The sequence below is a fragment of the Ursus arctos genome, unplaced genomic scaffold, assembly GCF_023065955.2.
Source record: "Ursus arctos isolate Adak ecotype North America unplaced genomic scaffold, UrsArc2.0 scaffold_30, whole genome shotgun sequence".
Classification (NCBI taxonomy): Eukaryota; Metazoa; Chordata; class Mammalia; order Carnivora; family Ursidae; genus Ursus; species Ursus arctos.
Window position 1 is genome coordinate 23,087,296 of NW_026622986.1, and position 24,147 is coordinate 23,111,442.

The window sequence follows — 24,147 nt, forward strand, 5'->3', positions numbered from 1 at the left end:
GGAAAACAGGAAAAGCCCACGTCCCAGTTCAGAGTCTGTCAGGAAGGAGGAACTTGGGGGAGGGTCAGCATTTTTGTTCTACTCAGTCTTTCAACTGATTGGGTGAGGCCCACTCACATTAAGGAAAGCAATCTGTTTTACTCAGTCCAATTTAAATATTAATCTCATCCCCAAACACCCACAGAGAAGCACCTGGAATAATGATGACTAAATATCTGGGCACCCCGTGGCCCAGTGAGGTAGACACATAAAATTAACCATCACACATATGGAGAAGTTAGGCCAGAGCGTGGGAGGAGACCCCGGTGGGTGCAGCTCCAAGGCGACAGTCTTCAGCCACATGGTGTCCTGCTAGGACAGTCCAGAAGCTGAGGAGTGCAGACACCACCACCCGCTCTGGCTAGTTTCACCAGACAAGACATCAGTCAAGCTTTTAGGTAGCTCACAGAAGTCCTGGGGGGACGAGGCTTGCAGCCAGAACAGTGCCCAAGCAATATGGCGAGACTGAGCCGGGGACGCCCTGTCTCCCTCCTGCACTGAGACAGGACAGTTTGCACCGTGGGCCCCAAACCAGATGCATCCTCCTTCGGTCAGAAAAAAAAGCACCTGCTTTTTTATGTTGCTGTCTTCTAAATCAGAACCCAGCAAGAGGACATCAGATTCGCAGAAGTCCATTTCTCCTCCTTGCTGACCAGGGAGGCTGGGAAACCGAGGTTTCTGGCATCTGCCTGAGGCTGAATGCATGATGTGGGGGCACAGTCCAAAGGGGAAGACTGTTCCAGAGATACCGGTCATCTTCCCACACTATCCTTCGAGCCTCCCTTTAATTCTCAGCTCTTCCAGAAGCATCCCATGCTGAACTCCATAAACCATAAGCATCTTGGCCAGTATTCGTGCAGGACGCTCACGGGCACCCCGCTTTGTGAGTCTTCTTTCACCCCCACGTCACCTCTACTTCTGCAGACTTGGGAGAGCTTTTTATCTTTGTTTTTGTTTGTCAACTCCAGACCTCATTAGTCTCTTCTTTGCTCTATTTTTCACTCTGCTTACCCAGTTTCATCCTTTTTGCTCTCTGTCACATGGGTTGTTCAGTTGGTCTTACCTCTCCCACTGCCCCCCAAAAAACCCTAAACTTCATAAACACAAGAGCCATATCTTTTTTCTTCTTTTTTGATCCCCCACAATATCTAATGTCATGCTAAGTGTACTGTAAATATTTTCTAATTATCACAGTTCATTAGCTAACTGAATTAATGCTTTTCAAATGAATTTGAGTAGTCTCTATTAAAAACAATAATGAATAGGAAATAAATGGGACAACAACAACAACAAAAACCCAGGGCTATTTAGGCAATGTATCCGATGATATCTGGAAGTTAGTTTTAGGGACTCATTCTGCAGACTTATTGAATGCCTACTATGTGCCAGACGTTATTCTGTGTGTTTAGAATACATGAATGAAGAAGAAAAAAAGAAACAGACAAAATAGCTCTCACGAAGTTTACATTCTGGAGGAGTCAGCCAGTTAATAAACACATAGAATCGATGAGCGTTGTGCATAAAAGAAGAAGCAGAAACCGCAGGAGAGTATCAGAGACATGGAGATTGCCATTTTAGATAGGACGGTCAGAATTGTGAAAAAAAAAATTGCCTTTAGACAAGCAAAGAAAACTGAATTTTTGCTGAATACGAGATAATATAAAGAGGTTGTTCCATGCATTGGGTATGGTAATGGCATTTTGGTTATTTTTAAAGTCCTTATCTGTTGTTTTGGGTTTTTTGTTTTTGTTTTTGTTTTTTTTAGGAGAGGGAGAAGGTGGGGGCAGAGGGAGAGAGAGTGAATCTTAAGCAGGCTCCATGCTCAGCGAGGAGCCCAATGTGGGACATGATTCCACAATCCTGAGATCATGCCCTGAGCCGAAATCAAGAGTCAGATGCTTTACTGACTGAGCCACCCAGGCACCCCAACTCTTTATCTGTTGTAAACTGAAATATTTGTGGAAAATAATGTGACCTAATATAATTGTCTGGGATTTGTCTCAGAATGTTCCATCAAAAAAGTGAGAAGGAAGGAAAGAGGGAGGAAAAGTTGAGTCGGGAGAATAGACGAAAGAAGAATGGTAGAAAGTTGGTATTTGAAACTTGATCAGTGCAGAGGGTTTCCTCATACTATTCTTCCTATTTGTATAGATGTTCTAAAATTTCCATCATAAAAGTTACATAAGACTGATGAATCATTGAACTCTACCTCTGAAACTAATACTACACTGTATGTTGAGTTTAAATTTTAAAAATAATTAAATTTTTAAAAAATTTTTCTTAAAAGTTAGAAAAAAGAACTAGTGGTCACTAAAGTCATTCAGGGGGTGGGGTTTTTTTATTTAGAGAGAGAGCGAGTGAGTGGAGGGAGGGCAGAGGGAGAGAGAGAATCTCAAGTTAGACTCCTTACTGAACATGGGGCCCGGCGCAGGGCTCGATCTCACCACCCTGAGTTCATGACCTGAGCTGAAACCAAGAGTGATGCTTACCAGGTGCCCCAGGAGGTGACATTTAAGCAGACGAGGAGGAGAGAGATGCATGGAAGGGTGCTGGGGAAAAGCGTGCCACGCAAAGAACATTGGGCACAAGCATGTTCCCAGAACCCTGGCTTCTCCTTACTCCTTGAATGGGGGCAGGTGTAGGAAATGAGGGCTGGTGGATACTTGGGGGTGGAATAGAGAACACAGAGCCCTTTAAGTCACCGTAAGGACTTCAAGGGCAGGTCAGACCCCATGAGGGCTGCTGAAGAGCTGCGTCAGAGTCGTGCTCAGATGTATTTTCCTCATCGAACCATTCAGGTACCTGCCTTTCTTTGCTCAGATCCTGAGATGAGTGTTTGTGGTACATGATCGTGCTATCCAATAGAATCTTCCGCGATGCTGGGAATGCTCCAACTCTGCTGGCCACCGTGGGAGCCCCTTGCCACAGGTGGCCGTGGAGTACTTGAAATGTGCCTAGTCTGATCCAGGAGCTCAATTTCTGATTAAATTTATTTTGATTAATTTAAGCTTAAATTTAGATGCCCAGAGGTGGCTGGTGGCCCCTGTCTTGGACAGTGCAGTGTTAGGACAGGTGGCTGCACTCCGGCATTCCCTCTACCCCGGTTTTTATTCAGTTCCAACGGCCAGGTCATTCACACCCCAGGGCATTTGCACCTCCACTGGTTGGTTCCTGTGTGTCCTTCAGGCCTGAGCTTACAAGACTCCTCCTCCAGAGGCCTTCCCTGACCTCCCTGTTGGAGGTAGGTTCCCCCTCCTGATGGCATCCTCGGTTCATAATTACATGTGGTATTTACTATCTAAATTACTAAATTACTATCTAAATTACTATCTAAAGCCGAAAGGTCCTCTTGTCTCCCCACATAGTGGGCCTGCAGCAAATACTCAAGTGGAAACAGAGAAGCGGCATCGGTGTATAAGGTTTTGGGGGATGGAGACGAGGGGCCTCTAACCCGGTTTGGGGAGGGGTTGGTGAGGCAGGGGCAGTTTCTCAAACCTTATGTAGGGCTTTTAGAAGGTGAATAGGAATGAGGAACATGAAAGTAACTTGTAGAAAGGCCTTTCCTACAAAGATGAGAAGGAGGAGTAAGGAAAGCATGGGGTGGCATCTGCGGGCCTGTGGGCAATATGCGGGGCTGGGAGGGGCCCTGACCGTGGAGGACCTCAGATGCCCTGAAGTGTATCCTGTAGGTCAGGGGCTGGCAGATTTTTTTAAGAGCCAATAGTAAATAGTTCAGGCTTTGCAAGCCCTAAGGTCAAAACTTCTGAACTCCACCACTGAAATGCAGAAACAGCCTTAGACGATATGCAAATGGTTGTGGCGGTGTTCCAATAAAACTTTATTTATGGCCACGCATTCAAACTCCAGATAATCCTCATGGGACACGATTCTTTTGATTTTTTTTTTTCTCCAGCCATTTAAAAGAGTAGAAGCCCTTCATAGCTCATGGACCATTCAAACATAAGCCGTTGGCCACATTTGGTATCTGGCCATGTTTGGTGGGAGGCATTAAAGGGGGACAGGAAGGGGTCAGATCAGGATGTCGGCTAGCTCCTTCTGGCTTCGGTGGGATCTCAGGGGCAGGTGTGAAAACAGTGGCAATTCCGTGAAGAGGCTGGGCAGCGCAGTCTAGGTGAGGGACAGCGGGGTCTGAAATAAGGCGACCTTAACAAGGATGGGAAAGAAAGGCCTGCCTTGTGACATATATTCTGCAATTGAAATCAATAAGAACTTGGTGATGAATGTTCAGGGTGAGGAGTAAAAGAATGGTGCCCTAGGTCAGCAGGACCCATGAGCTCTCACAGCAGCAGCAATATGGAGTGCATCTTAATGCATATTTCGGTTTGGGCCATTTATAGGGTCTTCCTTTAATCTGCAAAGTGAGAGTAGTTTCAGTAAATAGGGCCTCACCTCGTCCTAAGATTAGTCCCCTGGTGGGAACAATCTTGTTTGCTGTTGAATGCACAACCTAATTCTAGATGTTACTCTAGGAAAATGATACCCCAGTAGTCTGTAGTAATCACCTAACTGTACTGACATTCTCCCTCATCCTTTAGGTGTGAACCTAAAGAAGTAGCTAAACAATCTCTTTCAAAGTATATAATTGCAGAATGTAGAGTAGGCTTCTGGTATTAGAAGAAATTCCACTAGTAGAATCTAGGACGTTGATTATAGTAAAACTCCTTTCGCTGTTGATTCAAGAATGCTTTAGCTCTTTCCAAATCTTAGCTGCTCTTGCAAAGCAGCAAACAGTGAAGAGAGCAGGAACCCTGTAGTCTCAATTGTTAGTAAATGTTTCATTACCACAAAATTACGTATATTGTCCCTGCAGCCCTACAAAGCTACCTTTCCACTTGCCCTGTCCTGGGGGATTTCTGCTGTGTGAGTATTCATGAAAGTGGAGTTAATTTACATTATAATTTCGCATGCCACCTGGGGACACCAAGACTTGGATTAAATAAGAAAACACGTGTGTGGTGTACGTCCTGCAAATCTGCATTAAGGCCACTGATAAGGTTGAAGGGGGTTAACTCAGTGTATTTTGTAACGCCATACCCTTGCTTTTCGTGATGTTGACTTTATCCCTCTGTGGACATTAGTTTTCTCCCTGAACCAAGTAGCCAAGTTCAGCTTCTTTACCATTTATTTCTGTCTGTCTATGAGGTTTTGAGAGATCTGTTTGGTGCAAATCTCTGATATAGATCTAGGATTCTTTAGTTCTTCTTTATGGTTGTCTGGTCAAGAAACATATCAAATCACTCAGTGAAAAAAATGGGTGATTGACTAACTTGCAGGATTCGGAAGGTTGCTTTAGTAATTATAAGGTAGTTGGCCAGTTACCAAGGCAGCAGTCCTTGAACCAAAAGGCATTCTTCTCACTGTGGTTGCCCCAGCTGAGAAAGGACGTTGAATGTAAAGTTACTACTCATTGAAGAGGGATGCTTCATCCCTGCACTTTGTTTTATCCCTTTCTCCCCTCCGAGCGCCCTTCTCTGTGCCCCATCCAGGCACCGCCGGACGCCATGACTGAGCGCTTCCAAGCACAGTGATTGGGATAGCGTAATGGTAACCGCCGTGTTCGTGCTTACTCTGTGAGGCATTGCACTGAATGCTTTCACCGGTCTGTTGAGATATGTGTTGTTGTCTCCTCCACTTTATAGAGGAGCAAACAGACCTAGTGAGGATAAGTACCTTGCCCCGGGCTCCATGGCTAGAACTGGGTGGAGCTCAGATTCAGACCTTGTGGAAATTGCAGTAGGACTCTGGCGTTTGTGCCCACAGGACCAGCACTGCTGCACCTGCCTCCTTCCCCCTCCGTGTCCGGCACTCCCCTGAGCCAGACTGCAGTGGTTCTGTAGACATGAGCCTCCCTGGTCACCTGCAGGGGCTTTGCTTGTCCTTGCCCCTGCCTCTTTATCTCAAGCAGCTCAAAATGTATGTCAAGGAGTGCCCAGGAGTATCCCATGGAATTATGTACGTCCCTGGGTGCTAGCCACTTCCTTCACACCTAAGCAAAAAGTGTTTCTCAGAGCGGGACACACTTCTAATTGTTCTAGAGTACTGTGCTGGCATCTTCTAATCGACGTCCACCATGGTGCTGGAGTCTTGTCCACCTCCTCTCTTCCTGGGTTATTGCAGAGGCCTCGTAAGTGGACGCTCAGTCTCCAGTCTTGCCTCTTCCCCAGTCTGTCTTTCCCCACAGCCAGATGCTTCTATAACAAATTTAATTGCCACTCCCTTGTTTAAAATCTTTGTGACTTCCCATTGCTCTTGGGATCAAGAATGATGATCCTTTCAGGTTCCTTCTAAAGCCCTGAGTGGTCTGGCCCCTGCTCGCCTCTGCAGCCTTATCTTACACGGGGCCTCATGCCCCTCACACTGTCTGCCATCCTTCACAACCTGTCTGTGTTTCTCTAGGAAGCATGGTTTTTTCTTGCCTCTGAGCCTTTGGACATGCTGTTCCATCAGGGCCCCTTGCTGCCTGCACCAGACCTCCCCCACCATAGCACCTGTCTCCTCACTTTTCTTCCCCGTGGTGGTTCGCACAGTTACAGCGCCAGGCACAGGGTAGCAGCTCAATAAACATCTCTTGCATGAACAAATGAAAATTATCCATTCCGTTTTAGGTTTTTAACATTAATTTTGATCTATCACCCACATTCATTTATCTTTTCAAATGTTTACTTTTCTTTTTTTTTTTTTCCTTCCTATAAGCTTCTCTCTTCCCACTCTTCAGGTCCTCCTTTTCAAAGACATTTTGGTCCGCTTTTCGGTCTAGTGTTCATGATTACCAGCACAGCCATCCCGGGTAGCTCTCGTCCATGCTCAGCAGGACTGTGAAGACTCTGGGTGCAGCTCTTTCAGCCTGCAGGGTCGTTCTGTAGCCGCTCCAGCCATGTTGGGCCCTGCGTGCCAGCAATGCTAGGAAGGATAAGAGAGTCCTGTGTTTGTCACGCAATGTCTTAAAGGGATAGCATTCTTCTCTCGGTTATTTGTTGGGGTGAGCAGGGAGGAGCAAAGAGGAAGGCAGTTTATGATGGGCACTGGTTCTGGGGGGGAAAAAAAGTGAAATCCTGTAAAGTAAAAAGGAATCTCTAACACGAAAACGTTCCCTGGTTCCAAGGATTCATATTTTGGATTAGATCTAGGTTTGCTTAGCACAGGCCCCGCTCCACACCCATCAGCTACAGCAGAGTTGTTTTTGAGGTGGGCCAGGTAATAGCGATTGTTCTTTGTTGCTTTTCCCTCACTCCAGAGGTGACCCTGAAGGTCCACATCAGTGACGGCAGCACCCACCAGCCCATCCCAGATGCGCTCATCGAGATTTTCACCAACCAGGTGTCCATTGCTTCCGGCACCTCGGGGACAGATGGCGTCGCCTTCATCAAGTTCCAGTATAAGCTGGGCAGTCAGCTGATCGTCACTGCCACGAAGCACGCCTACGTGCCGAACTCTGCCCCGTGGAAGCCAATCCGATTACCCGGTAAGGCCGTCCTAACCTTTCTGCAAAGCAGAGCTCATGGTCCAGGCTACTGGTGGAGTCAGGCACAGAAGCAATTTTGAGAGTGGGACGCAGATGATCAGAAAAATAGGGGTTTAGTCTCTGCTTTACTTTTGGGGGCATCTTTTTTTTTTTTTTAAGATTTTATTTATTTATTTATTTATTTGAGACAGAGAGAGCGCACACACATAAGCAGGGGGAACAACAGGCAGCAGCAGAAGGAGAACCAGGCTCCCTGGTGAGCAAGGAGTCCGATACCGATACCAGGGCTTGATCCCAGGACCCTGGAATCATGACCTGAGCTGAAGGCAGACACTTAACCGACTGAGCCACCCAGGTGCACCTACTTTTGGGGGCTTCTTATGGGAAGGAAAGGTGGGGTCCTGTATGAAGCAGATGGGGGCTCTCCCTCAGTTTACACACACAACAGAATCAAAAGCTTTAGAGTTTCTGCCCATTTCCCTAGCGTCCTCTTTCGTACTTTGTTGATTCTAACTGGCAGGATGCCATTGGGGCAGTGCTCTGGAACAGAGTTTCCTCATTCTGCTTCATGGGGCCTGAGAGAACACTGGCCAGAGAGGCGGGGGGTGATGGGGACACTGTCTTTCTCTTTCCCCCTTCTCACCTGCTAAGGGAGAACCCACTCCTGTGTCTCCTCAGTACTCTTCCTCACTCCCAGTGGTTCTGAATGTGTGGGTATTTCCATACATCAAGCAGTTCTTAGATGCTCGGACACCAGCTGGGTGTCCTACAATTTAACTCAGTTTTGACATTATCCACCTGGAGATAGCACCAGATTCCACAGGTGAAGGGCTCAGTCCCACATGACTGCCCTCTCCCCCACTTCAGATGCCAATCATAAGCCCACGTTGTCCCCTGGGCTTCTGACCCACTGGCTATGAATCAGAGGTCCCCCAACCCCCCTCCTCGGGTTCGACTCATTGGCCGCAGTAGCTCACAGAACTCAGGGACAGTCGTTAAAACAAAAGTCAACCAAGTAAATTTGAAGGTCTGTTTGGCTTTATCGAAGTGATCTGTGAAGCAGGAAGCATCCATCTCGCAAGTAGAGGGGAACTTCAAGGAGTGGCACAAAAGGGAAGGTTTTTAGAGGAAGGAGGGTGGGGTGAGGAGTTATTAGCAAAAGAAAAGAAAGGATTGTTTCAGGCAAGGTCACTTTTCTTCAGGGGGACGTCAGGGGATCTTACTAGGTGGGTCACCTCATCTTCTTTCGAGGGAGAATGGAGAGGGCCCATGTGACAGATTACCTCATTGATGCTGATCAAAAAAATTCATGACTGACCCAGTTAAAACTGTATTTCTGGGGGAGGTTGAAACTGGGGGTGGTGATTTGGCCTAAGTGACGCCAGTTTAGGCCTATAGGGATTTTTTTGTTTTTTGTTTTGAACACGGTTTACTGACTAGATAACTGGTTTATTACAAAGTCTAACAACGAGCAGCCAGATGGAGGAGATCATATGGGCGAGGGATGTAGTAAGGGGCACGGCACCTCCACACCTTCTCTGGGCGTACCACCCTCCCAGCACCTCCGTGTGCATACCTGCCCAGAAGCTCTCTAACCTCATCCTCTTGGGTTTGTATGGAGACTTCATGACATAATCAGGACTGAGGAACTCATTGGCCATTGGTGATTGACAGCACCTCCAGCCCTTCTCCCCTCCCCATGGTCAAGGGGGTGGGGCTGAACGTTCCAACTTGGTTGGTCCTCTTGCCACCAGCCCCCACCCTTAGGTTATCTAGGGGCCTTTCCAAAAGTCACCTCATTAGCTAAACCCACATTGAAAGGGACATGTTAGGAGTAACACAAGTCACCTTTATGGCTCTTATCACTTAGGAAATTCCATGGGTTTAGGAGTGGTGGTCCAGAAACAGGACCAAGACCAGATACATATTTCTTATTACAAACCACAGTATTAAGTCACCATTCACCCCTTCACCAGGCTGGTCTCCCACAGGGGCAAGCATGGGGTAGGGTGGGTGGAGTAGGTGGGGGGTGGACATGGCCCCCCTTCTGTCCCCTCACCTCAGGCTGCCACTAGCACCTGGACCACATTACACGTTGGCACCAGGATTAGGGGCAAGGATGGGCTGAGGGCTGGAGGGAGATGCTGCCAGTGTGGAGTTTGGAAACCGGTCGACCTGGTTTGGCACCCAGTCTGTGCTTGAGCCCCTCTAGCTTCCTTGCCAGTCTCTGTAGAATGGAGCTAATACCACCTGGTGGAGTTGTTCTGATTAAAAACAGTTAACATACATAAACGACCTTCCAGAACCTAAAACATAGTAGGGGTTCAATGAATAGCACAATGGCTGACAAAATACCAGTGTCAGTGTTCATGTCTGTGCCGCGTACTACTAGACACACTCCATCTGGGTCCCCGCTGCCTCTGGGGACACATGGGAGCCAAGTGTGGCTGTACCTGTCTCATAAAGCCCTGGCGTCTACCCGCATTCACAAAATTCTCTTTAGTTCATTGTATATTTATTAAGTACCTATTATGTGCCAGGCACTGCCCTGGCCACTGAGAATAGAGATCTAGAGACACAGAGCTTGTCCCCAGAGAGTTTGTAACTTAGTTTGGGAGTTAAGTAGTCAGCCACCAAAGCCATTCCCATCTACTGGGTATGTGCATGTGTATATATGCATAGGGGATGTTGGAGGGGGAAGGTTCAGCCTAGGTGAGGGAATAAAGGCTTCCTGGAGGAGGTGGAAGGGGAGCTGAGTCTGAAGGATGAGTGGATATTAGCATTAGAAGATGCTTGTAAGGGACACCTGGGTGGCATAGTCAGTTAAGCATCTGACTCTTGGTTTTGGCTCAGGTCGTGATCTCAGGGTCCTGAGATCGAGCCCCACATCGGGCTCTGCTCTGACACTGAAAGTCTGCTAAAGTTTCTCTCTCTGTCCCTATATTCCGCACCTCCCACCCCCCTGTGTTTGCATGGTCTCTCTCTCAAATAAATAAATAAATCTTTTTTGAAAATGTGCTTATAAAAAACACAGATTCCAGGACTCATCCATTCAGTCTGGGGACATTGATCCAGAAGTCTGTAATTTAACAAGTACCTCCTCCCAACACACACGCTCCACTTACAGATAAAAGCATTCTCTAAAGTTGGAGACCACTGCTTTGTGAGCTTTGTGATATAGGTACAACTGAGGAGATCATTTGGAAAAATCTTAGAGAAAAGAGGATAAACCTGAGAAATATTTAGCAGACAAAATGCAGAATGCCTCTGGGAATGAGGTGGGAGAGAGTTAAGGGAAAGGACAAAACAGAAGAAATGTAAGCTGAATCTTGGGTTTCTAGCTGGTGATAGAGCAGATAGAACTGATGGACGATGGGGTTGGGAGACCCACCACTCCATGGTTCCCTAAAGTTGACTCAGTTGATGAAGTAGGTTAAAAGAAGCCCCCTTCTTCTTCCCCACTCACCTGTGCATCCTCTCCCCAGGCTTGGGGTTCAGACAGAGGTGAATGCAGGTGGAGGTGGGGCAGGAATCAGTGTTGGGGACATCATTGGTGATGAGTTTAGTGGAGGGAACACTGGTTTTGAGCTACCTCTGGGACATAAATGCGTTTAGCCTGTAGTTTGAAATGATTTGAGGGCTCAAGGGTTTTGGAGGTAGAAGTGTGGTTTGGGGGTCATTAGCATTGTTGAGGTAAGAACCCCAAACTCATTAGGATTGTTGAGTTCAAAACCATGAACTCACCAAAGCACAGGGGGCAGACCTGGGACAGAACCCTGAGAAGGCCCACAAAATAGGAAGATGATCTTTATTAGGTTATATATGAAGAAAATGTTTGACTGCCTCCATTTTTCACACTGAGAAATCCCTGGAAACAACCCAGGGAAGTTTAAATGGTAGCCGGACACCACAATTGCACCTTTGCTGGGAGAGCAGCTGCACAAAGTAACAGTATGTTCTATAAAGTCACCATGGACCCTGGGGTAGTCAATACTGAGCCATGGCTTTTAGGGGGAAATTCAGGGTTAGGGTCTGACGAGCTTCCTGTCATAACATTTTCAACAGCCAAGCAGTACATCACCTTGGTTTATGTTTGTTTTGGGGTGTTTAAAGACACATGATTTAGGGGCACCTGGGTGGCTCAGTCGGTTAAGCATCTGCCTTTGGCTCAGATGATGATCTGGGAATCCTGGGATCAAGCCCTGTATTGGTCTCCCTGCTCAGCAGGGAGTCTGCTTCTCCCTCCCCCACTGCTCCTCCCTCTGCTTGTGCTCTCTCTCTCAAATAAATAAATAAATAAATAAAAGACACGTGATTTAATATATACTGCTGGTTCATGAACATGGAACTCTTGGCCAGCGGTTCCATAACTCGTGCTTGAACAAAGCTTATCTAACATGTATTTTTCCCATAAGCACGTCCCAGGCTTCCCGCAGTTAGGAACGGCAGCCCTGAGCCTGGGGGCCGTTTTAAACAGCAAGATCACCAAAGGAAGCACAGGAATGTGAAAAACTTGGCACTAAATAGATCGCCAGAGGACCTTACAGTACGCAAGCTGAAAGGAAAAGGCAGAGCATTGCCTTGTTTGACCTCAGCTGAGACCATGTGCATCCTGGATGCAAATTTTTGACCGTTCTGTACTTGCATATAAGAAAAGCATCATGAGGATTGATTGTGGGGTCAGAAATGAACTTTAGCAAGGCGGAGCATTCGCAAACACTGAATCCACGAATAATGAGGGTTCAGTGTACTGTAATTACATTTGTTTTGACTTTGTTAACAGGATCATTTGAGAAAAAGCAACCATTTCCATAATATCCATTTTCTTAAATGAGTCAAAAAATGGGAATGATGTGGTTCATTTGGAAGGGTTTGGGACTAGGCATGAAGACCCCTGGGTTCTTGGGGCGCCTGGGTGGCACAGCGGTTAAGCGTCTGCCTTCGGCTCAGGGCGTGATCCTGGCGTTATGGGATCGAGCCCCACATCAGGCTCCTCCGCTATGAGCCTGCTTCTTCCTCTCCCACTCCTCCTGCTTGTGTTCCCTCTCTCGCTGGCTGTCTCTATCTCTGTCGAATAAATAAATAAAATCTTTAGAAAAAAAAAAAAAAAAGACCCCTGGGTTCTTGCCCCACCCCCACCCCCGGCTGTCGCCCCCCCACACACAGGGGCCCATCACCGGTGGCTCTCTGAGCCCACATTTCTCTTTCTAAAAACTAAATTAATTAGAATAATTTTCAAGGATCCCTTGAAACATAATAAAGATCCTCTTAGCTAGAACCTGACAGAAAAGGTGACCAAATCTTGGACTTGTCTACTGTGAAAGGCAGAGTAAACTATGGTTTCCATGCAAGCTTTTGGAGGTCAAGTTAATACTGTTGGCACTGCAGAGAACTGGACGAGGAATAAAGAATTAAGTTGGGAGCCTCTCCTAAAATGCGGTAAAAATTTGAAACTAGAAAGTGCTTTCTTCGCAACACATGCACACACGGTTTTGTTGGCATGTACGTCCTTCAGAGATTTTGGAATGGATTTTTTTTTTTTCTCCATCCTTGACAATCTTTCCTGGAGAATATGTTGGTTTTGGCCTTTCAAGGAAGGAGGTGTAGATTGGAGAGGGGGAAGCCCAGCATAAGGAGAGTACCCTGTAGCCTTGGCGAACAGGCAAAACCAATTCAGTTATAGGAAATGCAGTCCATCCACAAAAGACTGTAAGTCCACCTCGTAATTATTCCCATGTCCACTGTTATCGCCCTACCAAGCCTGTTGGAGCAGCCCCACACCTGGTCCATCTGCCCCTTCAAACCACCTTCTATATTCAGTGAGCGTTCGTGTCTTAAAAATATGTACCTACATATATATATATATAATTATGTTACACATCTGCCTAAAGGGCTTCGATGTCCCCAGGATAAAGTTTAGACCCTCCTCCCCTCGTCACTTCTTCCTTACATATCTCATGGTCTAGACACCTGGGCAATTTGTTGTTCTCTTGATGAACCTGACACGTCGCCCGCTCTGTGTTTGTCCGCACTGTTATTCCTTTACTGGTGCTCTCTTGGCCAGCTCGTCTGGGGTCTTCTGTGCGCAGCCTGGCTGTTTGCTGCTCCATGAAGTCTTCCTGACTCTCACAGTTAGAGTTAGACATTCTTTTCTCTACTTACCAAAAAAAAACCCACAAACATCTGCTTGGAACGACAAGAACCTCCAGACATCAGTTAGCATCTCCTCTGTGACGGGGGTCTGAGGTTCTCCCTGCCCTCCTCTCTCACCCCCTGGAGCATTCAGTGCCTTCCCTTCTGCTCCAGGAAGCCCCTGTGGTCCCTCTGCTGCCACGCAGCCCACTCCTCACGAGAGGTCTTTTTTGTCTCCAGGAAATAAGGTTTGAGAACGTTTGCTAGAGTGGACGCCTTACGTATGGAAGTACCCAGTGTTTTTGGTCAGAAATATTTACAGAACACCCTGTGATGGTCACACACATCTCAAGAGACTGATTGCAGGTGATTTCAGAGCTCAGCGTCCTCCACAGCAGTCGGCACAGAGCTTTTCAGGGCGCAGGAAGTGCCACTCGGAATGTGTGTGAGCTCTCCGATGGGACAGGACGTTCACGAAGGCAGCATCGTTACAGTGACCCTTTCTTCCTGGCCATTAGGGACCCAGTGCTGTTGGGTGAGGGGGTCATTGTTAAAGAAGGCTAGTGTCCCTTTGAAGTGGTTATGAAGGTTTTATCCAAGGCAGGTCTCCCTGCTTTAGTCCTGGCCCACACGCATTCCCTGATCCCCCCTCCCCCAACCTGAAGTGGACTTTTCTCCCAGCTTTGAACTCCTAAGGTGAATTCTTTTTTTTTTTCTTATTCTTTTTTGGGTTTTTTTTTTTTTTGCTTTTGTATTTAAAATTATAATTCATAAACCATTAAGTTCACCCTTTTGAAGTGTGCAGTTCACAAGATTATACAGCCATCACCACTGACTAATCCCAGAATATTTTCTGTACCCCTCCCCCATGGCTCCCAGACCCTGGCAACCACCAATCTCCTCTCTGTCTCTGTGGTTGACCTATTCTGAACATTGCAGATAAATGGAATTCTACAATATGGAGCCTTCTGTGTCTGGTACCTTTCACTTAGCATAGCATTTTCATGGTCAGTCCATGTGGTAGCCTGAATCAATATGTTTTTCCTTTTTATGGATGAATGATGTTCCATCGTATGGATGGGCCACATTTTATCTTCTCAGTGGTTGGTGGATACTGGGTTGTTTCCACTTTTTGGCTAGTGTGACTCGTGCTGCCATGCACATTGACTTATAAGTTATTGTGTGAACATACATTCTCAGTTCTCTTGAGTCTCTACCTACAAGTGGAATTGCTGGGTCAGATGGTAACTGTATTTTGAAGATTGTTTCCATAGTACCGAGGTGCATTCTTGTGTTGCTCATGGCAATGAGCACCTTCCTCTTGTTGTGTGCCCCAGGCCCCTTCTAATGTAGAAAGTCGCAGGCCCAGGTTGCCTCCAGCATTGATCTGTTCCACGCATCGAGCACTAGGCCTTGTATATAATGGCAGCTCAATAAGTTGACTGTAGAGGGGATATGAAAAGAGAGGTCATGTCCAAGGCCAGCTCACTGGTCCCCTCCTGGCGCTATTAAGAGCCAGTAGTGCTACGCAACAGATATTCTTACCACTTGATATTTCTGGTCCCTGATATTTTCCCAGAAAGTCACTTTACCTCTCTAGACCTTGCTGTTATCATCTTTAAACCTGGACTGGATAAAGCCCAGGGGGTCTTTGAATTTGAGTCTGTGTAGCATAGCAGTTGAGAACAGACTCCAGAGTCAAGTCCTGGCTCCAGTATTTACCCACTGTGGGATCTTGGACAAGTTAATTCCTTATCTATGAGCCTGTTTCCTTACTTGTCAAATGGACAAGTTAATAATATCTGTTTCATAGAGTTGGGTTTATTTTAAGATTGATTTATTTATTTGAGAGAGAGCGCGCGTGTGCACGCACATGCGTGAGCAGAGGGAGGGGCAAAGAGAGGGGGAGAGAGAGACTCTCAAGCAGACTTCCTGCTGAGCACAGAGCCCAGCAGGGGGGCTCTATCCCAGGACTCTGAGATCATGACCTGAGCCAAAACCAAAAGTTGGAGGCTTAGCCAACTGAGCCACCCAAGCACAGCCACAGAGTTGTTTTGAGATTCAAATAAATTGCCAAATTTAAAGCACTTAGAATGATGTCTGATATGTTGCTAAGGGTTCAGTGACCTTAGGGAGTATTATTTTTCCATAATATATTTATCTGTTTTCTCTTAGATTCATGTTCTACCCAGAAACATGGAGGCTTTGTGAATTTTTTAGTTGAAAGTCTAGGTACTTAAGCAAGAATTTTCAAAATAGCGCGAGTGCTATCATCTTACTAGTTTCCAGAATACAGGGACATGTTGTTCTGTCATGTGGCCTTTGTTAACCTGAACACATATTTTTAAAGTCTTTTTTTAACATTAATATCTAACTTTATATATTTTACAATCATATAATGTGTAGTATATTCCTAATGTGAAGAAACTCAGATACTTTACTAAAAACTTCTAGCAAATAAAAACTAGTCGACTGTTGTAGCGTAAGCAGTTGTTATATGAGAGATTGCGACATTCACGTAGCATCTTGAAAGTCTGGCTAATCAGACTTAAACAAAAAAAATGTTTCCTTTCTCTGCATTCACAACACTCCTGACACCCAATGAATGGGGCTTTTGCTCAAACCAACCAATTCTCCAACTCTCTGGACACCAACTGGGTGTCCTACAGTTCAGTTCAATTCTAACGTTACCCAGAGTTCGTGCAGACCCCCAGGTTAAGGGCTCAGTCCCATGAGACTGGCCCCCACTTCACACACAACTCCCAGCATGTCACCTGTCCTTCTGGCTCCAAATCAGGGGTGCCTACAACCCCTTCTCAGGTTTAATCATTTGCTATAATCGCTCACAGAACTCAGGGAAACATTTATTTACATTTGCCAACTTATTAGAAGGGATATCATAAAGGATACAGATGAACAGCCGGAAGAAGAGACACACAGACGAGGTCTAGAAGAGTCCTGAACATGGCAGCTTCTGTCCCTATGGAGTTGAGGTGTCCCACCCTCCTGACACATAGATGCATTCACCAATCTGGAAACTCCCCAGACCGGGTACTTTTGGAATTTTCATGGAGGTTTCGTTATGTAGGTATGATTGATTATGAATTTAATCCTCCCTGGAGGTGGAGGGGTGCGGCTGAAAGTTCCAAGCTTCTAATCACAGCTTTCTGGTGACCAGCCCCAACCCAGGAGCCCACCCAGCATTGCCTCATTAGAACAAAAGATCCTCCTACCAGCCAGAAAATTACAAAGGATTTAAGAGCTCTGTGTCAGGAACCAGGGGCAGACACCAAATAATATATATCTTATTATGTCACAATACTAAAAATCAATATTGTTGATTGATGTGAAATCAGACAATACAAAGAATGCAGCATAGCCCAAAAATTAGAGTGGGTGTTTTGATATAAATGTCAGAATTCCCTTATGTCCATTTTTGTTTCTGCAGTATTTTCTTCACTGAGCCTGGGCCTGCTTCCAGAACGATCCGCCACTCTAATGGTGTATGAAGATGTTGTCCAAATAGTCTCAGGATTCCAAGGTACGTTGAATATTGAAAAAGAGAAGTGACAGTAACTTTTGGGCCAACTACTAAGATCTTACAAGAGACAGCTTCTTGTCAGGTGGTGATGGCAGTGAATTTACCCAGAGCTGGACACAACGTGTGTTGTCTGTGTGAATGTGCAAACACACTTGAATTTTTGGTTAAACTATCTGCTGGCCGTGATCTTGTTTCTTTAGGCCCAGCCATTAAGCATGTGAGAGAAAAGAAGGGACCCCCACCACTCTGCTCATACTGCATCTCTCTCTTCTCCAAAGTTGAGAATATTCACCTTGTGGGTTCAGAGCCCAGGACCCCACCTGAGCTTCATGAGCAAAGGTTCATAAGTATTCAAGGGGGTAGAGTTTCAGTTTTGTACAACAAAAAGTTTCTAAAAATCTGTTGCCCAATAATGTACCTAACACTACTATACTGTACACTTAAAACTGGTTAAGATGGTAAATTTAATGGTATGTGTTTTTTAACACAACAAAACAAAATCCCCCCCTTAAAAAAAAAAAAAGAAAGAGGTTCATAGACTTTCAAGTGTGGTCTTTTTCTCTCTCTTGTCCCTCATTTTCTTAACCCACCTGACGTGCAGTGATGTGCGTAAATGTGACCTCACTCCTAACTTCTCTTGCAGAGACACTAATACAGAAAGCTTAAGGGATTTCCCTGCGTTGGTGGCGGGGTTGGAACTGGGAATAACACTGTGTCAAATGTATTTGTGCTGGGATCAGTTTCTTTCGTCTAAATCATGGGCCAGAGGGGCGCCTGGGTGGCACAGCGGTTAGGCGTCTGCCTTCGGCTCAGGGCGTGATCCCGGCGTTGTGGGATCGAGCCCCACATCAGGTTCCTTCGCTATGAGCCTGCTTCTTCCTCTCCCACTCCCCCTGCTTGTGTTCCCTCTCTCGCTGGCTATCTCTCTCTCTGTCAAATAAATAAATAAAATCTTTAAAAATAAATAAATAAATAAAAATAAATCATGGGCCAGAGAGCGTTATTTCCTGGCTTTTAATGTCCATCAGATTAATTTTTTATTTACTTCATTTTAATGCCATTTGGTAGCAATCATTTTCTATGTAACCACATTCATGTGCCATTTGCAAATGAGGTGAACTCATTCATTCCTTTTTTATTGAGTGACTGTGGGGAAAGCGCAGAGGTGAACACCCAGCCACTATAATTAACATACAACATAATGATTTGATGCACGCGTATATTGCAAAATGATGGACACAGTAAGGCTAGTTAACATCCGTCACTCCACATAGCTGCAAATTTTTCTTCTTGTGATGAGAACTTTCAAGACCTACTCTCTTAGCAACTTTCAAATATACAATACAGTATTAACTGTAGTCACCATACTGTACATTACATAGCCAGGACTTCGTTATCTTATAACTGCAATTTTGTGCCTTTTGAGCCGCTTCGCCCATTTCCCCCACCCCCCACTGGCAACCACAGTCTGTTCAGTTTCTGTGAGTTCGGTTTTTTTTAGATTCCACATATAAGTAAGATCATGCGGTATCTGTCTTTCTCAGTCTGGCTTATTTCACTTAGCATAATGTCCTCCAGTTTCAACCATGTTGTCACAAATGGCAGGATTTCCTTCTCTTTTATGGCTAAATAATATTCCATTGTAGATCACATTTTCTGTATCCATGTATCCACCGATGGACACTTAGGCGTTTCCACGTCTGGGCTCTTCTAAATAATGCTGCAGTGAACATGGAGGTGTGACAATGGTTTTCTTGAAATGAGGGAACGATTATACTTCCTTCTTGTGTTCTTCACTGAGAGAGGAATCTTTAGTGTCTGGCTCTCATTTCGACTGGACTAAATTCCAACAAAGACCAAAATGATCTTTATCAGAATTTTGGTCTTTATCAGAATTTAACCCAGTAGAAAATTCTAGCAAGAGTCAAATGGTTGTAATGAATGTCCTTGATACAGACGGGCATAGGTTAGGGTTCTCAGAGTATAATTTAGAGCCGACTGCAGCTCTTTAAATATCAAATGAAAACTACGAATCCTCTAGACCAGATTCCTTGTGGCTTCAGAGTTTGAGACCTACTTTGCATTTCCTGAGGAGAGGAACCCATGGAGCCTGCCAGCAACTTGGACCCAGCCTGGTTGGGACTCTTCTGATTCTGACTGGAGCTGTTGTTGCTGTGCCGCGTATCCACATGGCAGGGGACTGGCACAAAGTGATTAAACAGGGAGCGTGACCCACATGTCACAGCAGCTGCAGATTTTCTTTTTAGATATGCCTCAAGACTCATTTTTTTCTTTTACAGCCTTGAATGTTTTGATTTTTTAATTTAAAAACTGATGGGGTGCCTGGGTGGCTCAGTCGTTAAGCGTCTGCCTTTGGCTCAGGGCGTGATCCCCACGTTCTGGGATCGAGCCCCACATCAGGCTCCTCCGCTGTGAGCCTGCTTCTTCCTCTCCCACTCCCCCTGCTTGTGTTCCCTCTCTCGCTGGCTGTCTCTCTCTCTGTCAAATAAATAAATAAATAAATAAATCTTAAAAAAAAAAAAAAAACTGACCACGGGGCACCTGGGTGGCTCAGTTGGTTGGGCGTCTGCCTTCGGCTCAGGTCATGATCCTGGGGTCCTGGGATCAAGCCCTGTGTCAGGCTTCTTGCTCAGCGGGGAGTCTCCTTCTCCCTTGCTCTCTGCCCCTCCCCCCCGCTCGTGCGCACAGTCTCACGTGCTCTCTTTCTCTCTGAAATAAATCTTTAAAAAAATAAATACATAAAAATAAAAAACTGACCACCTACCATATGTTACACAGTGTTCTAAGGGCCCTAGGCACCATAATTTTCATCACCTGCTCTTCTTCTTAACTGGCCCTTCCCCCACTTTTCCTCAGAGTTAGTCCTCATCTTCTCTCTTACCAGCTGTTCTCATTCTTAGTTCCAGTTTTCTTCTGCTTTCTCTGAATTGCCCATTCTTTCCCTGAGGTGTTGGTCCACCAGCATACCCTTTGGTAGAAAGTTCTCAAGTGGCCAGGAAGCTGGGCTTCTGCAGTGTGGACCTGCACATGGGCCTTTATAAATGGAGAGGAGCCAGGCTGTAGGGTGCAGACTAGAAAGGGACATTGTCCAGGAGAGCCTCCCCCACCCCACCCCACCCCTGCCTGCCATAGCCCTCACCCTGTGTCCACTGGGCACAAATATGGCTGCAGCCAACTCCCTTCCCCCTCTTCTCTGAGCACCGCCCCCATTCCTGGTCTGAAATGTCCCTGAGTTCACACAGCCTTCCCTGCAGGCTTCTCAAGTGGGGGCTGAGCTTACGTGACTTGCCTCTTCCTCCTTCCCTCACTGCGGCTCCTTGGAGGCTGGCTGGACCACTCACCACCAGTGTCTTCGTCAGCTTTCCTCCTGGACTCATGATATTAACTCCTAGGTCCCAGGTACACGGCTCCTATAATTGTTTCTTGGGAATGTTAACATACATATGGATGATGCCCACCTGGTACCCCAGCTGCTCTTCCACTCCCAGGGTGCTTCTCTATCCCACCTCAGTCACCCACTTCTGCAGTCATGCCTTAGACCTCATCATTCCAGCAAATGCACCACCTCCAAGCCCAGCCACCACATTCCCTCCTCTCACCCTGTGACAACAGCTCACGCACCACTGGGGGCTCCAGAGCCATGACCCACTGTGTCCTTGCCAACAGGATTGCCTCCCTCCTCAGCCTACGTGCCATGGCCCTCCATTGGAATTGTCCCCTTGCAGACCCCTCCCCCCAGCAGTGTTGCTTCCCTCTCCCTCTGCCATGTTTGCCTGACTCAATAACTTCTGACCAGGCTGACTTGAGCCACGTATGGCCACCCCAGCACAGCCACACGTGGCTGGACAGACCTTCACATTGCAGTGACTGCTTGCACAGCTGGTTCATGACCGCAGGCCTCGAATGGGCATCAGCCCTGCAAGACAGGGGCCACTTCCCAGTCATTTGTTTTCTGAGTCTCCAAGATGACTTTGACACCGTTTTCTCGATCTCCTGACTTGCTGTGTGTACACCCACGCTCACATGCTCGCTCTCAGCTCATGACATCTCTACATATTCACGGAGACACTGAGAACCCTCATCCGCTGCTCCTTGTCGCACTGGAAGGAGTGTCCCTGTTCGAGTACATGCCGGTCCCTCTGTTTCTGCCCTGCATCCCGTCTCCTCTTCCGCAGGGATTTAAGTGTTCCCTCTCGCTCCCGCCCCAGCATTTCTCCCACAATGGAGTGGACAAACATTACAGCTGTGCATCTCTGCAAACTGCTTCCACGACCATGCCCGGCTCTAGCCACTGCCCTGTGTCTCTGCTGTCCTTTTGGAAGGACGTCTACACGCCCGTCTTTCCTCCTTCTTCACCTGTCTTGTCCTGTTCAGCACACTGCAAACTGCCCTCCTGCCTCATCGCTCCCTACCGACTGCTCCCTACCACTCTCCTTACACAGCACACACCCACCTTGTGATCCAGCCTCAGCCTCCCTTCTACAGGTTCTTCTCCTTCAGGTATTGGGTTTACTCATTTGAGAGAGAGAGAGAGAGAGAGAGCAGGCACAGAGGGAGAGGGAGAAGCAGACTCCCTGCTGAACAGAGAGCCTGACCTGGGGCTCGATCCCAGGACCCCAATCATGACCTGAGCCAAAGGCAGACACTTACCCTACTGAGACACCCAGGCGTCCCTAAATAAAAATTTTTTAGAGTGTAAATAACAAGTGCTTTTTGCACTTCCTATATAAATTGCCCATGCCCTGCTCAATTATTTCCTTTGTTGTGGCTTCCAAGAAAAAAGCAGTTCACGCGCACACACACATACACACACACACGTGCGTGCACTGTAAGAGCATAAGAGAACTTGAAGAGCTCTTTCTCTAAGGAGCAAGAGGCATGGTCCTATCATAGTGGCATAAATCATTCAGTTAGCTTTTGTTATAGTTAATGTATTCAATCTCACTCCCTCCTGTATGTACATAACCAAAAACTGAGAACCATCGCTCCCTTTCTAAAATCTCATTTGTATTCCCGCTTTTTAAAATTACAGAAATTTTGCTAATTTTTTTTAAGTAGGCTTCACATCCAGCATGGAGCCCAACTCTGGGCTTGAATTCACAACCCTGACATCAAGACCTGAGCTGAGATCAAGAGTCAGACACTTAGCCAACTGAGCCACCCAGGCACCCCAGAAATCTTGTTAATTTTTTCACTTATCCTCGTTCATGAGTGTGGTAATTGCTACTTAGGCTTTTCCTTGTCTCCGTAGAGTTGAGACATGACAATAATAATGCTGCATGATGTTTCATGTCTTCCTACCAGTTGGGAAGAAAGTCATATGTAGATAATTTTTGGTCTTTGAGTTCTGTTCTATAAAATTAATATAAAACCAAATTTATAAAAACTATATTAAAGTTTTGTTCTCAGATTGGTCAAATGTAGATGAATTTATTTTTTTTAGTGGATTCAGAGGAGAAAAATCAATTCTTACTTGATCAGAAATGTAAGTACTCTAAGTCTTTGAATTTTGGTGGGCTACTCAGGTGTTATAATGTGTCAAATGCTCCTGAGAAAAGGTAGGTAGCATGATGACAGTTCAGTGATGAAGCTTCACACGTTACGTGCATAGTCTTAGGAGATGGTGCCCCATTGCTCAATTTTATGTGACAGTAAAGTAAAAGCTTTCAAAGAATGAAGGCCACTGGGTAGAGGTGAAAACAGAAGAAGAGGGGAAGGAGCCCATTGTTCTCAATAGTTAGATGCTTCATGCTTCAGTGGACATTTTTGTTTTGAGATGTTTACACGCAAGTAAAATAGAATAAACTCATGGAAAATGAGTTTTCCTAGAAAAATAAAAAGACTGCCCACTTGTTTTCTTCTCTGTAGGTATGGTATTTGTGTAAATTCTGAGCAGTTGGCCTGCAGCTCTGGCTCCCAGAGCATCCAGCAGACCTTCATGGGTCTCAGAAGTGGGACATCTTGTTGACATGAATGTGAGGACATACATAAGAAGGACCCATGTGGTATACAGACACACACACACACACACACACACACACACACCATGGAATAGTACTTAGCCACCAAAAAGAATGAAATCTTGTCATTTGCAACGACGTGGATGGAACTAGAAGGTATAATGCTAAGCAAAATAAGTCAGTCAGAGAAAGACAAATACCATATGATTTCACTCATATGTAGAATTTAAGAAACAAAGCAGGTGAACATAGGGGAAGGGAAGGAAAAATAAGATAAAAACAGAGAGGGAGGCAAACCATAAGAGACTCTTAACTATAGGAAACAAACTGAGGGTTGCTGGAGGGGAGGTGGGTGGGGGATGCGGTAACTGGGTGATTGGCATTAGGGAGGGTTCTTGACGGAATGAGCACTGGGCGTTCAATGAACTGACGAATCACTAAATTCTACCTTGAAACTAATATTACACTATATGTTAACTAAATTGAATTAAAATTTATAATAATAATAATAATAATAATAATAATAATAATATACCACGAAGCTGCCTGGCTGCTTAGGGGGGCACTGTCAGCACCCACTGCCTTTGGTCCCCAGGGCTGCGCTGTAAGCCACGCCCACCTCACCACGCCCACCTCATCCGCACCGCACTGAGCACCAGCCACCTCTGCGCCCCTCCTCTTACTAATGACCTCACCACATTTCACCAAGAGGAAAGGCCCCCAGGGGAGGATGGCTTGGTGGCTTCTCCCTGGCCTTGTGACGTGCCTGCTGTGGTCCCTCCACCACCGCGAGCACCTTCTCTCGCAGGTCGTCCCACCCCTTATCTCCTCCTCAGGCCTCCGTCCATCGTTCTCCTCTAGCTCTCCCTCAGCTCCCGAAACAGCAGTCTGCCATTCCAGGAAAAGCCCTTCATAACCCCCTCGTCCTTCACGTTCCACTCCCATGTCCATCCCTTCCCAAACCGGAGAAG

The 24,147-nt window shown here is 46.2% G+C and overlaps 1 protein-coding gene across 4 annotated transcripts in view; it reads left to right on the forward strand.

The window, feature by feature from the left end:
* The window catches only part of FAM171A1 (family with sequence similarity 171 member A1), a 145,820-nt gene that overhangs the window by 61,286 nt on the left and 60,387 nt on the right, over positions 1 to 24,147 (forward strand). For all 4 annotated transcript variants that reach the window (XR_008956572.1, XM_057304751.1, XM_048219502.2 and 1 more), the window contains exons 2-3: positions 7,295 to 7,522; positions 17,103 to 17,195. Coding sequence is in view for 3 of the 4 variants with exons in the window: in XM_057304751.1 (XP_057160734.1) it covers positions 7,295 to 7,522; positions 17,103 to 17,195 (321 nt within the window). In the remaining variant the exon portion in view is untranslated. The remainder of the gene's footprint in view (positions 1 to 7,294; positions 7,523 to 17,102; positions 17,196 to 24,147) is intronic.